Genomic DNA, 13,840 nt, shown 5'->3' with positions numbered 1-13,840 from the left:
ATCCGTGGTCTGTAGGTTGCTGACCCTGGCAGGTCCTTCACCTGTGAAAGGGGGTTGAGAGAGTAGAACCCATCCACCGGGGTTATGGTGAGGAATGAACTCGTGACCAGTATTAACTGTAATTGTTGTCTGTTACTGTTAATATTGTTGAATTAATTCTCCCAGCTCCTCTGCTCAGTGGGTGTGTGGTCTCCTTTCATACATGGGGAAATTCAGATGCAGAGAGATCAAGGAGCTTTCCCTCACCCCTTCTGCTCACCACTGGGTGACCTGGGATGTGTGTCTTTTTGTGCCTCAGTTTCCCCCCTGTATCCTCAGAGAGGATTCGTTGATGTAAGCGCACAGGGCACAGTGTTCACATCTGTTGCATAGAAGAGAGGTAGAGGCATAAGGGGTGGCGTGGAGTTCCTTGCAAAGGTCATCAACTAAGACAGAGCAAGGCTGAACTGGGTTTCCTGGGGACCTGGGTTATAGGCACCTGACTCAGAAGGTGTGGCCCACCCAGTTAGACCAGAGCTCTCCCAGAGCACCATTCTCCTAGGGGTGGGATCGGACCCCCACCCTTGTTTCGGGTTGTGGGACACAAAGGACCTTGTCCCCAGTGGAATGTGTTCCCAAGTCAGGTGTCCCAGGCTAAGGTTGAAGTGGATGAGGCACAAGCTTCTTACTCATTTTGACAGATTCCCGACACCCCTCTCCAGCTCACAAGCCTGCTTTGGCTCCCTTCTGCTCTCAGGAACAGAGTCACTTCCCAGGGCCTCCAGGGTCTTTTGTGACTGACTTCATTTCAAGCTTGCAAGTCTCTCCTCCTCCGTGTCCCCCACACCCCGAATCAGGGCCCTGGGCTGGCTTCTTATTCTTCCCAGATGGTCCCAGCACTGGCCTGAGGCTCACCTCTGGCTTCTCTCACTGCAAAGCTTTATATTCATCCTTAAGCCCCCTTTTATGCCCTTTCCTCTGCAAATTCTTCCCAGATCCCTCCCTGTCCCCTGCCCATGACATAGGCCAGCCTTTGGCTGTGGGAGCTACTATGCTCGATTTTGCACTCACGTATTTACGGAGTGTCTCTCTAGCGGTCTGAGAGCGCCGGTGGAGATGCTGGGAGCTCTGTGCTGGCTGGGATCACTTCTCTGAGTGCAGCGTCCTGTGTACGGCTGAGCGCACCTGGTCAGCTGTGGTGCTTTGGCCCATTGCCCTGCTCTTATTGCTGTCTCACCACGCCCCCCCTCCCCACCCCGAAGCTGCCCTAGGAAAACTCAGGTTGGAGAATGATAATGGGAACAGGATATCGAGGGTCCTCTGGGTACCAGGAACCTGATACCAGCCCATTGCCCCTCTCTGCGAGGCAGGAATGAATGAACACACTTTTTCAGGTGAGGAAACGGAGGCTTAGGGTGTCTGAGGAGCTGATGCAGGGTCCGGCAGCCTGGCGGTGACAGGGATGGGATTTGAACCCAAGTCTCCATCTGCAAAGTGTGTGACTCTCCCACCATTAAGCCCTGTGCAGAGCCCTTCCTCGGGGACACAGAAGCACCATGGGGTGCACAGCCCACCTGCGGCCCCAGGTGGGGGGATCCCAAAGCTTCCGCAAACCCGTGGATGGGTGTATGGGGCAGGTGTCCCCAAGAGAGCCTCCACCCAAAGCATCAGCACTTTGAAAACTTACTTTTTAGAATTCCGAGTTGTTACTAAATCTAGTCTCTCCTTCCATGGGCTGAAAGCAACGAGGTTTGACCTCAACAGAAATGTGTGTGTATATTTGTTTTATTTCGGAAAATAATTGTTGGATGGCCCACCGCATGCCAGGCAGGGTGTTGGGGGCTCGGGAGGTGTCTGCTCTGGGGCCGCGCTGGGTCGCTCCCAGCGCACGGGTGAGCATGCAGGAGCTCAGAGAGGGGCAGCATCCTGTCCAGGGCCACCCAGCACTGGGTCTGATGCCAGTGGGGACGAGTCATAAGTGAGAAGGCGAGAGGAAATAGATGGTGGGAAGCACTATGCCAGAGATGGGGGAGGAGAGGGTTTCAAATATGATAATCGGACTGGAGACTCTGATAGCAACATCCGTCCGGCCGGCCATCCGGTCGTCCTCAGTGCCCGGCAGGGTGCTAAGTGCTCTGCTTGCGTTGGCGCTGGCCCTTCCGGGGGGCTCTCAGAATAACACTGCCTCTGTCCCCATTTCATGGATGAGGAAACAGGCTAGGGGAGCTCACGTCCCCGAGGCTGAGGCTGAAACCTGGCGCTTTGGACTCTCTGGGCAGCGAGTGGTCTTCCTGCTCTGGGCCCCTTGCTGCACCACTGTGGGCACTGTCAGAGGAAGGGATAGGCCTTAACCACCACCCCCCGCCCCCAGCCTGTCACATCTCTGCAGCACACAGGCAGGAGTGGCCTGGGGGGTGCACTGGCTGCTTCTGTCACAGGTCACTGGCTGTGTGGCTGGAGGCTCCAGGAGAAGGGGCCCAATTGCAGCTCGGGCTGGGGTGAGGGGCCTGCCCTGTGCACCCTGTGAAGTCTGGCCCTCCTGTGCCACCCCGTCTCCTCCTCCAGGGATGGGAACGGTCCCCGGCATTCAGCCCCTGCTCCGCCCCCCCCCCCCCCCCGCAGCGCTCAGCAGCCTGGTCCCCACGATGCCCTTGCTGCTTCGCCTCAGTGGAGCCCTCAGCCAGTTCTCAATCTAAGTGACAGCTGCCCTCAGCCAAGTCAGCTCCAATTAATTTCCAGAGGCTTTTGGGGGCCTGGCTGAGCCTCGCACCAGACTCTGCTGCCCCGGCGGGCGGGCGTGAGCCCCCTTCTCTGCCCTCATGGGGCCTCACAGGTCCCTCCTGATCGGTGGGGGGTGGGGGGAGCCCCCGTGCAGGATATGTGTCGCTCCCCTCAGATGGGGTTGCTGTGGAAACAAACACAGGCAGCGTTGTGGAGAGAAAGCGTGGGACAGGGCCTCAGCTGCTGTCCTTCCTTGGCTGCTCTGTCACCGGGCTGCCCTCACCCCATCTGTGAGCCGTAGGGCCCTTCCCCAAAACGTGAGTGTTGATTTCAGGGAAAGACAGGGAAGGGGGGAGGGAGGGAGAGATGGCACCCAGAGACTCAGAGAGAGATTGAGAACAAGGGAGTCGGAGAAAGAATAGGGCGTGGGTGTTGAGAGAGGGAGATGGAAAGAGAACGGGGAGGGGGGAGGTTGTATCTGCCACCTTGGCTGGGACATTTTACTTTTTCATGTGACTTTGATGAATTACATTTGGCATCAGACAGACCTGGGAGTCACCCCAGCTCAGCTGCTGGCTAGCTGTGTGACTGCAGGTCAGCAATGTCCCCTCTCTGAACCTCAGTTTCCTCCTCTGTGGAAGGGGCTGGAGGGTTGGGCCCTCTCTCTCCAGGTGTTGGGGTCATCCAATGAGATGTAGGCCAAGGGGACATGGGACGTGATCACCCTTCCTTTCCTCATTTGTCACAGTGACACCATTGCTAGAAGTTGTCCTTGAAGGGAGGGCAGAGAAAGAAAGGGTAGGGGTGCAGGCAGAGGGCTGGGCTGGGGAGGGGCTGGTCCCTTGGCCTCTGTGAGATGCCCGGATAGAGTCTTACTCAGGCTGCACTTGTGGGTGCGCTTTCCCAGGGCTGGCTCAGGCTAAGGTATCTTAGTGTCTCTCACTTGGGGGGATGTTTTCTGCCTACATTAGGTGTAAAATCTGATTTCCCCAAAGGAATAAAAAGAGTCAAGGAGGTTGTATATCTAAATACAATAATTCATTTTAGAGAGGCCCAAATAGGCCCAGAAGGGGAGAGAGACTTGCCCAAGGTTGCACAGCAAGCGTAGAATATTTAACAAATCCTTATCAGGTGCCTACTGTGTGCCAGGGACCAGAGAGACATCTGGGACCCTCGTGGGTGTGTCTGCCCTCAGGGCCCCTAGGCCAGGCTCCTCTGAGAGGACCCGGACACTGGAGGGACTGTTATCCCCTTCTACAGATGGGGAAACTGAGGCTCTGCAAGTCAAGCTTGCCCAAGGTCATGGAGCTGGTGAGATCCAGATGGGATATGGATCCAGGCTTTGGGGCACATGGAGCTGGGGCTCCCCCAAGGGGGAGGGTTGGTTTGGGGGCAGGGCTGCCATTTTTGGGCTTGGCTGGTGGCTCTGTGGACTCACTTAGGACAGCCCAGCATCCTGTTTAGATTCACTGTTCCTGCTCTGAGCCCAAAGTGGGTGAGTCTCCTGGACCCTGTGTACCTCCCCGGAGGAGGGGAAGCGGCCCGGGGATGCTGTGTGTATGGGTGGCTGAGGAGGGGTCCATTTTGGGGGTGTGGGGCTCTGCAGATGGGTTCCAGTGGAGTGGTAGGGGTCCCCCACGTCCCTGGGGGTGGGTTCTTGGATCAGGCCTTAGGACTGCCTTAGAGATCCTCGTGACATTGGCTACCACTGGGCAAGACTCTCTTCCGTGGCTTTTGTGACAGCACGTGGCTGTGACTCGGCACCTGGCATGTGCCAGGCACTGGAGAGCCTGGTGTGACTTGGCAAGGAGTGGGCTGCTGTCTGTGTCCCATTTCACAGGCAAGGAAGCTGAGGCTCAGAGAGGGACAGTGATTTGCCCAAGGCCAGCCTGCTGGAGCAGTGCCAGGGACCAGGATGCAGCCTTGGTCATCTGACTCCGAAGTCCCCCACCCCCACCCCCCATGACGTTTTCCATCTTTGGCAGCTTGTTTCAGGGGGGCCCTGAACTCAGGACCCCCCTCTGCCAGGGTGAGACGGATCAGCACTGGGGGGGGGGGGCACTGGCGCTGTCCTCGATGTGAGGGGGGCTGGGCACAGAGGTGCCATCTGTGAGCAGGGAGAGGGGTCACACACCTCCGGGGAGGGGCATCAGGGAGACAGTGCCAAAAGGCTGACAGCCAGGTACATGGTGGGAGTCAGCAGGGGTGAGGAGGGGAGGGTGTTCTTGGCAGGAGCAGGGTTGTGGAGGTGGGAAGGATCAGGGCTTTGTTGAGACTCAGAGGCGGGAGGCCCAGGAGGGGAGCAGGCCTAGTTCCTCAGAGCTGGGAACTCTATCTTGGGGGCACTGGGGAGCCACGGAAGGTTTAAGCAGGAAAGGGGCCTGCTCTGGTTGATGCTTTAGAAAAGTCACCTGACTCACAGAGGGGAAATGGGCTTGGGCACCAGCACAAGGCTACTGCACGTAGGAGACAGTGGCGTTCTGGAGCCTGGACTGGGGTTGGGGACAGTGGGGCAGGAGAGAAGTGGCTGGATTTTGCAGCCACTTTCCTCCCTGGTGCCTGGACTCTGGGGCCTGGGCAAGAGTGGAAGGCCATGTTCAATGCATAGAGCTAGCCGAGCCTTTCTGGGAGGTGGGGAACAGGAGCTGGGGGGTCACAGATATGCCTACGGGGCTCCCAGGCGTCAGGACTCGCCCCAACCCTGTGGCTCCCAGGCCTGCTTCTGCTTCCAGGCCCAGTGGCCCAGCCCCCCAGCTGAGTGGCAGCTGTCAGACGCCAGTGTCTCCCCTGCCAGGTCCAAATAAAGGAAAAACCAAAATACATTTCCCTCTGTCGGAATCCGGCGAGGGTGAGTCGGGCGAGAGAGTCATTCGCTATTGTGTTCTGGGGCCCACACTGCTTCTTACATAAGCTTTGAGTTAAAAATACGCACCGAATTCTAATTTGCCTGCTCTGCCCGGGATCGCACCGGTCCCCCCACCCCGTGGTGAGCCCCCCTCCCCCACACCCATGGAGACTGTCCGGGGCCAGTACCCCCTACTGGCGCATGGCAGTATCCGCTCTGATGCCAAGCCCTGGGCCATAGAAGAGTAGTGAGTGTAACAATCCTAGGAGCAGCTAACCTTTCGGGGAGGCTCATGTGCTAAAGTCTTTACCCTCGTTATTTCATTAATCCTCCCAGAAGCCTGTGAACTTGGTTCACATTTTAGGTGCAGGTTAACACCTTGCTCAGGCCACACCCTGGATTAGCACCCAGGGAGCCCTTGATCTGGGTGCTGGCTGGAGGCCACCCTGACCGCCACAGCCCCCTACCCTGTACCTTCCATATGGTGGGCGGGGCGGGCGGGGCAGGAGGCGGCCAGGCAGAAGTCCCCTTTCTAAAGGCTCAAGGACAGAGTGATAGGGAGTACCTGCCTCGACCCCTGAGCCACGTGCCTCATCCAAATTGGACCCCAGTCCTGGGGATGCTGAGTGCAGAGCAAGGTGGTGACAAAGCTTGTTTTGCCGGCTTTAAAAAAGAAAGAACACTCAGCCCCCTCCGGGGTTGGCATCCCTGGAAGTGAAATGAACAAGGAGGTGTCCCCAGGTACACAAAGGCACAGCTTTCCCCTTCTCCCTTGAACCCAGCCGGCCCTGCGGGTCCCCCGCTCGGGCGGGGAGTGTGCTGTGTGCCAGGCGGCGTGCTCGGAAGGCTTCTCCACGGATCCTTTCATTTAGTCCTTGTAACCGCCTCCATGACGGCCAGTCTTGCTCCCCGCTCTTCCAGGGCTGAGGTTCTGGGAGCTCCAGGGATGTTCGCAAAAGGCCTGTGCTCTGCAGGTGGTGGCCCCGCCACTGTGGACCCTGTAGGGGACCGTGTCACATGGTTACTGGTGTGGTTGCCTCTTGGGCACCAGCTCTAGGTCCTCTCCTTCCCTTCGTGGAAGTTACTGACCCCCGTTCTGGCTTGAGAGGCGCAGAAGGCAGGACCCGCTGTGGTCTCTCGTTCACAGCGGGTGAGCCGGAGGCAGCTGCCGCCTCAGTACTGTGGTCCCTACTTGGTGGCAAAAATGACCAAGTCAAGTGCTATGTTGTTAAGGTAGGGGGGCTGGGGAGGTGCTGGGTAGACCAGCCTGGATTCTTGCATGGGAAGGGTGCCTGGCATCCCAGCTCCAGCCCTGGCCCTGGGGACTCAGGTGGTCTGTTCTGGCCAATAGTTGAATGTCCTTACAAACTGCCCGCAGCCCGTTCTTGCTGGTGGGCATGACATTGGGTCCTGGGACCGAACACTCATCACCTTGTCCCCTGTGCTGCCTGCACTGGGTGAGCACATTCAAGGTGCTATGTTCTGAGTTGATGACCACCCCTACCCCCCACCTCGAAGACTGACACCCCCTGACCCCCACCGCCCACCACATGCACATTGGTCTTCCTGAGCTGCTCTGAGATGGGCCTGCCAGGGATCACCATCCCCAAATTATAGATGGAGAAACTGAGGCTCTGCACATGGGGTCAGCTGCCCAGGTGTGGGGGAGCTGGGATTTCACCTCAGCCCCACCCTTGGGGATCCTGTACTGAAAGGATTAGTCTTAGCAGGTGGCCTGGCCACAGGCAACCCCTGGGCAGTCACATGTCCTCTGGGGCCTCAGTCTTCCCATCTGTCAAATAGGGACGAGGGCCACTTTACAACCTACCGGTTCCAACCTCTGATGGGGTGCTGTGACAAACAGACAAACCTCCTCCCTCTGCAGCCACAATCTGATGGGGGAGGCCATAGCCACAGTCTGACGGGGGAGGCCGATAGCTAACAAATGGAAAATTTGACACTCCGCATGGGTTTCCATGGTGCACTGAGTTACTCCGGGGTCTCTCCTGACCCTGGGAGCTCTGTGAGAGGTGGTTGTACCTCTGGTCCTGGCCTGGGGGCCAGCACGCCTTCCTCCCTGGGGAGCAGGCAGCCAGGCCTCTATCGAGCAGGGGCAGGCCCCAACTTGAGGCGGCTTCCGCGGGACGCCACCACTCGGCAGCCCCAGGGGGAGCGGCAGACCTCGGGCGTGTTGGGTCCCCCCTGGCTGGAATGAATCCTGAGGGAGGATGCGTTTGGTCACGCTTCAGGGTTTGTCAGGAACTGAAGAATAATATTCTCTCTTAAAAATGCTCCCTGTGGATACCAGACTCCCTTGCTGGTCCCAGGCAGAGGCTGAGGAATCCCACGCCTGTGCTCTGTGACACTGGGCAAGCCCCTTGCCCTCTCTGGGCCCCAGGTGGGGAGGAGAGGCAGCCAGCTGCTGGGCTTGCAGGGGGGACGAGATGAGATCACACACGGACAGGCTGGGCTGTGCGCCTGACACTCGCTCAGTAAACCCTCCCCCGTAAGAATGGTTGGCTCTGCTATGGGCACACGGCATGCTTACGAGTCTCTATAACTTGGGAACAAAGCGTCTCTAGGCAATTTGTCCATTTGGGTCAGTCTGGAAACATCGCTCAGCAAACCCAGCTTCCAGAAGGGTCCCAGGCCTCCTGTGTCTGAGCACAGGACTTGGGAAATGTTCCTTCGTGGTGCATCCTTCATCCCACAACCTCAGGGCAAGGGAGCTGGGTGTCAGGGCTTGGGCCTGGGTCTCGTCTTTCTTTAATGTCTTTGGCAAGGGGCCTCGTTTTCCTACCTGTAAAATGGGCACAAACACTGCTCTGTTGGCTCCTTGAGATGATGTGTGCTAAATGAAGTGAGGAAACCCTTGCAGAATTCTCTCTCTCTCTCTCAGATGCTCCCCTCCCCCAATCCAGATCTCACAGTGCTTGGAGCACAATTCTTTTTGTGGGGAGCGGGTTTCGGGGCAAGCTAAGGCTCAAGAGCAGAGGTGCAGGGGCTGGAATCCGGGGCCCACTGTGCGCTGAATCTGATGCCTCTAGCTTCCTGGGGGTACCCTGTCCCCAGGAGGCCCTTCGTGTGGCATCAGCCACAGCACTACTAACCAGCTTCAAAACCTCGGGCTCTGCTTCCCCTTCTGTGAAATGGAAGCAAAGACTCCGGTATCACGGGCAGGAATGCGCCCATGTGGCTAGTCCTAAGGCGGGGACGAGGCTTGGGAGCCTCTCGATGGCTGCAAGGACCCCTCACCTCCTGACCTCTCCCCAGAAACTAATGACAGTCCCAACAGCCCTGTCTGGGGGGTCACTGTGTATGCCAGGCCTTTGTAAGGCCCGAGGGAGGTGACACTGCCCCGCCTTTACCAACGAGGAACTGAGGCTCAGAGAGGGGAGGACAGTGGCTGGGGCTGTGACTCCACCCAGACTGTGCTCTGACACTGTCTCCTGGCCTCGCTGTCCACTCCTGGAGGAGCTGCCGATGCGGAGGTGCTAACTCCACGCCGGGCACGTAGTGGGGACTCCGTGAAGGCTTATGAGCTGGATGAATGAGGGCAGGAGCCAGCAGAGAGTCCTCCCCAGCCCTGGCTCCTCCCAGGATGCTGGTCCTAAGCCGGGTGGCTCTGGGGCTCCAGGGTGGGAGCCCAGTTAGTCACAGTCTGGCCCATTCTCTGGGAGGATTTGCTCCACAGGCCATGGCTTGGCTCCCAGGGGAGGCCGCCCCCCTAATCCCGGAGGGCGGGCTGGGCGGGGTTACTCCTGCCTGGCACAGGGCCCTGAGGAGGGCGGGCCGGTCATGGAGTTCAGTATCTGGGTGTGCGCTCTCAGCCGGAGCTGGGCCCCCACCCCCAATTCCAGCTCTTCTCACTTCTTCGGAGTCAGGAATGTGCCACCAGCCCGTCTTCCAGCCCAGCTCTGCCCCTTCCTGGCTGTGTGACCTCGGGCAGGTGAGCCCTCCCCTCGGAGAGCCAGGCTCCAGAAAAGAGGGACGAAGAGAGTAGTCATGGGCACGTAGTAGGTCTCAGAATGGAACCATTGGTCACTTGGCAGCAGGACCTTAGCAGCCCCCGAAGTGACTGTTCCATTCCTTCCTTGCCTGAGAACTCCCAGCTCTTGCTCTCTTTGAGTGTAATTCATACTAAGTTATGAGTGGTTGTCATACTTCCTTTCCCCTCAAGTCTGTCTCACCCAGACATCACTATGATTTGTGGTGTTTCTGGTGCTGTGTGACTGAGAAGGACATTGAAGGGATTTTCACTGAGGGTGGAGGGGAGGAACTGACTCCATCACCCCCATCACCAGGCGTCCCTTCATGAAGCAGCTGGGGGAGGGCTAAGGGCACTGGTTGGAGCAGTTTGGCGCTGTTTCAGCAAGTCCCGAGCATGTAGCAGGCCCTTAGCAAGAGTCTGTCCAGAGGATGACAAGAGAATGAGCTGCGTTCTGGACCCTGAGAGTCTTCCCCTTTAATAACTGTAGCTGGCGAACTCCTACATATGCTTCAATGCCCAGTTTAGATAGCCCTCCTCTAGGAAGCGTTCCCAACTTATTCCATATCCAGCTAATCTTTTGGGAACTCTAGTCCGTCAGAGATGCCCTGTCTCCCATTTTCTGAGGGGAAACACCTGACACTGAGCCAGGGACCTACCCTTGGCTGAGGTCTCCCAGCCACATCAGAGGCAGCATCCGGGGGATTTGAACCAGACATCTCTAGATCCCCTCAGACTGTCTTGGGGCATGAAAAGGGCCTGGTGGTGCCTCTCTTACCTTGCGTGCCTCTCCCACTCTGCGCCCCTCCCTCCTTAGGGCCTCCCGCAGAGTGGAGCAAGCTCCTAACATTTCTTCCTTTTTTCTCTGCAGCCCATGACCTCCCTGCAAATAAGGCCTCCGCCACCCAGCCGGGCAGCCACTTGCAGTGCCTGTCTGTCCACTGCACAGACGACGTGGGCGATGCCAAGGCCCGAGCCTCCGTGCCCACCTGGCGGTCTCTGCACTCCGACATTTCCAACAGATTCGGGACATTTGTGGCTGCCCTAACTTGAATTGACAAGAAATGCCCCTCCCCCACCAGGCCCTTTCCTCCCGCCTCTCTCTCCTCCTGCCCCAGACCCCCTCCACCCAGCCCACCCTCCTGTTAATTTGAAAGGGCCGCTATTGCTGAGTGGATGATTTTTTTTTTCTAGGTTGGTACCTGCTTAGTGGCATATGGACTGGAAAGCGTTAATTTAAAGGGGAAAAAAAAGCCTCAAAAAATTTTTTTTAAAAAGAAACTCGTCTGCCACAGTATGTTACCAGTGTTAACCCTTCTGCAGTTAGCAAACTTTTGCTTCAGCCTTTTTCCTGCTAGATAATTCCTGTTTTTCTGTAATCTTGGCATACGTTTTTTAGATGACCTCTTTCCTTGTTTTATTTTCATGCTGCTGTATGTCCAAGTATTGTTATTTCATAATAAGACAAGAGTTACTTTCTTTTTTATTCTCCTTTATTCTTCTTCCTCCTCCCCACCGCCTTTTTTTTTCTTTTTGCTTTGTTCACTGCTTATTAAAATGGAAATCCTGGAGAATAGTAGTTCTGGAAGATTGCCGGGTGAAAGTCAAATTGTCATCACGATATTATATATTGACACCCAACTGTCATCAGTCAGACAGGAGCCAAACAATTAATGCCCCCCTTAGGTATTCCACCCGGGGTTTTGTTTTGTCTGTTCCCTAAGAAAATAGAGAGAGAGAGATTTTTTTGTTCCTACAAACACACGCTCAGCCTTCAGCTCCGTTCTCTCTTCTGCCGGAAGCTGTCCTCTCTGCAACAGAGGCGATGACGTGTCCAGCCCGCTCAGTGGGAAGGAGTCGGAATGTTCGACAGTGGTGTTTTCTCTCCTTTTCTGGGCCTCTGTGCAAATGGCCGGGCTCTGAATTTTATTTTCACGCTATGCTAAGCAGCCTTCGTGTGCGTGGGGGATGGGTCTCTTCCAGCTTGCCAGTCTCTGGGGGCTCCTGGCTGAGCCCGGCCAGAGTCGTGGGTGCCCAGGTTAGGGGAGGATCATTTCTTAGCCCCTGACCTCTGCCGACAGCTGTTCTCATCCAGGCGTCCTGGGAGGAAGGAGGTGGGTGTCTCCCTCACCTCTCCCCTTCTGTCCCCACCTCCCCCTCTGTTCCCCCCCCCCAACCTGGCCAACCTCCCATTTTGCCAGGCGATGAAGGAGCCCTCAGGCTTAGCCCGCCCAGCGCCTCCACGTTCTTGGAACATGGGTGCGTTCTCTGCAGGGGGTTGCATGCAGGCTCCTGTGGGTTATAGGAAGGAAACAATGAATATAACCAATGACTTTGATTCCTGGGCCTTTTTACATAAACCCGGAACACACCCCTCCCTACCTTTTGATTTACTCTCACTGTGTTACAAAACTACAATCCCATGCGCCTCACCAAGAAATAATCTCTCAGAGCCGAGAAGGGGTTGGGGGGCAGCCAGGTGAGTGGCATCAGAGAGCGGGGCTCCAGGACCCAGTCGAGGACCCAGAACAGCAGTCATTGGAAGCCCAGAGTTGGCGGGGCGGGCACCTCTGGGTGCTGTGGATGCCTACAAAAGGCTGTGTGACCCGGGGGCGGGCAGACCGGGAGCACATGGATTCCAGGGTGGGCCAGACAAGAGTGGCTGGTAGCCCTTCCCCCAAATCAGTATCTCCCCTATCTTCCATTTTTGTTCCAGAGCCTTGTGCCCCCTCCCCTCTGCCCCCAGGTCCCCAGAGTTCACAGACCTGGTTTTTTTTCTTTCTTTTTTTTTTTTTTTGCAAATAACCTAAAGGCTTGGGGCTCACCATACGACACCCACATTGTTTATTTCAAAGAACTTTTCAGCCAAGGGAGAAGAGTGTCATCTCATTCTTTCCCCTCCCCCTCTTCTTCCCTGCAGGGGTGGGGGGGGGTGCCTTTTGGCTCCAGTCTTGAGTCTGGAAGTTCCTTGCACGGGCTGTCTCATCAGAGCCCCCACCCAGTTGAGGGTGGGGGGTTGGGGGGGACCTGCAGGGGGTGTGAGCTGATCAGTCTAGAGAAGGTGTGACCTGGTTCCACCCTCAGAGGAAAAGAAAAGCGAAAGTCCCCCCTTCCCTGGACTGCTGGAGATCCCTAGTGGGAGCAGACCTCCACAGCCCCTCTCATCCCGCCACATACAACAGTTTGAAAGCTGCGTTGTTTAACTGTATTTTTTAAACAGGAATTTCTCCTTAATTGCTTAAGGCCTGGGAGCCAAGCCTCTTGACCTGCCCTGCGCGGAGTTCATTAGCACCTGGCCGGCAGCTCATGGTCCTAGGAAGGTCGGAAACCCCTGAAGTTTTCAACTTCCTCGCTCCCCACGACCCCAGAATGGAACAGCTTTAAAAATAGCCTTAAGCCAAAGGATGTTATTTCATTAAATTTGGTTTAATGGAAAGAATCAAAGCAAATTAAAAACATACCCAGCCCATGAGACTCCAAACACTGGTAATCGGCACTGCATAGCAAACTTCCTTTCGGGGGGAAAGAAAACGAAAATGTTATTGCACATGTAAACTAGGAAATCTTAACTCTACTGTGTGCTAGGCAATCCTGTAATCTTTTTTGACTCTTAAAAGAAATTCATTTCTGAAATGCTTGGTTGGAAGACTGTGACAATAGCTCATGAAATTGAGTGTTATTTTTTTCTTTCTTTTTTAAAAAAATATGTAAAGTGCAGTCTTCTGTATTCATGCATATTGTATATACCTGTATATGTTTTCCTGAGCAGCTAAATAACAATAAATATGACGTTAATGGTGACTGCGGTATGTTTGTGGGCGGGGCTTTGCTTGTCTCTCTTCCAGACCCCTCCCTCTTCCGTAGGTCTCTTCCAAGTTGGCGGGGGGATGGGCGTGCAGGTCAGGGCGCTGCCGGGGGCGTGTGCACGCGTGCGTGCCTGTGTGCGTGTGGGCATGCCTGTGTTGATGCTATTCTGAGTTGGGTCATCTCCGAGTTTCTGAGCCTGGGCACTATTGATTCTTGGGCTGGATAATTCTTCATGGTGGGGTTGTCCTGTGCAACGTAGGATTTTTAGCAGTACCCCTGGCCACTGCCCAGTGGATTCCAGCCGAACCTCTTCCCTCTGTCCCCGTCACAATCAAAAACATCCCCAGACGTTGCCCCGTGGTCACTGGGACTGAGAACTCCTGGTATCTGATGAGTGCGGGAGGGAGAAAGCAAGGAGACCCACCCAAGTGGCCTTACTGTGGTTATTCTTTGGGGTCCCAGCAATGAATCCAGATCCCAGGAAGATTTGGAGACTCCCA

The 13,840-nt window shown here is 56.1% G+C and overlaps 1 protein-coding gene across 1 annotated transcript in view; it reads left to right on the top strand.

Moving 5' to 3' along the window:
* MN1 (MN1 proto-oncogene, transcriptional regulator) overlaps positions 1–13,334 on the top strand; it is a 46,564-nt gene extending 33,230 nt beyond the window's left edge. The window contains exons 3-4 of the mRNA XM_029921602.1: positions 10,405–11,647; positions 12,777–13,334. Of these exons, the coding sequence (XP_029777462.1) occupies positions 10,405–10,586 (182 nt within the window). The 3' untranslated portion in view covers positions 10,587–11,647; positions 12,777–13,334. The remainder of the gene's footprint in view (positions 1–10,404; positions 11,648–12,776) is intronic.
* Positions 13,335–13,840: the final 506 nt, after the last annotated feature.

This window comes from Suricata suricatta, chromosome 14 (genome assembly GCF_006229205.1).
Source record: "Suricata suricatta isolate VVHF042 chromosome 14, meerkat_22Aug2017_6uvM2_HiC, whole genome shotgun sequence".
Taxonomy (NCBI): domain Eukaryota; kingdom Metazoa; phylum Chordata; class Mammalia; order Carnivora; family Herpestidae; genus Suricata; species Suricata suricatta.
This window is presented reverse-complemented; position numbering and strand designations above follow the sequence as displayed.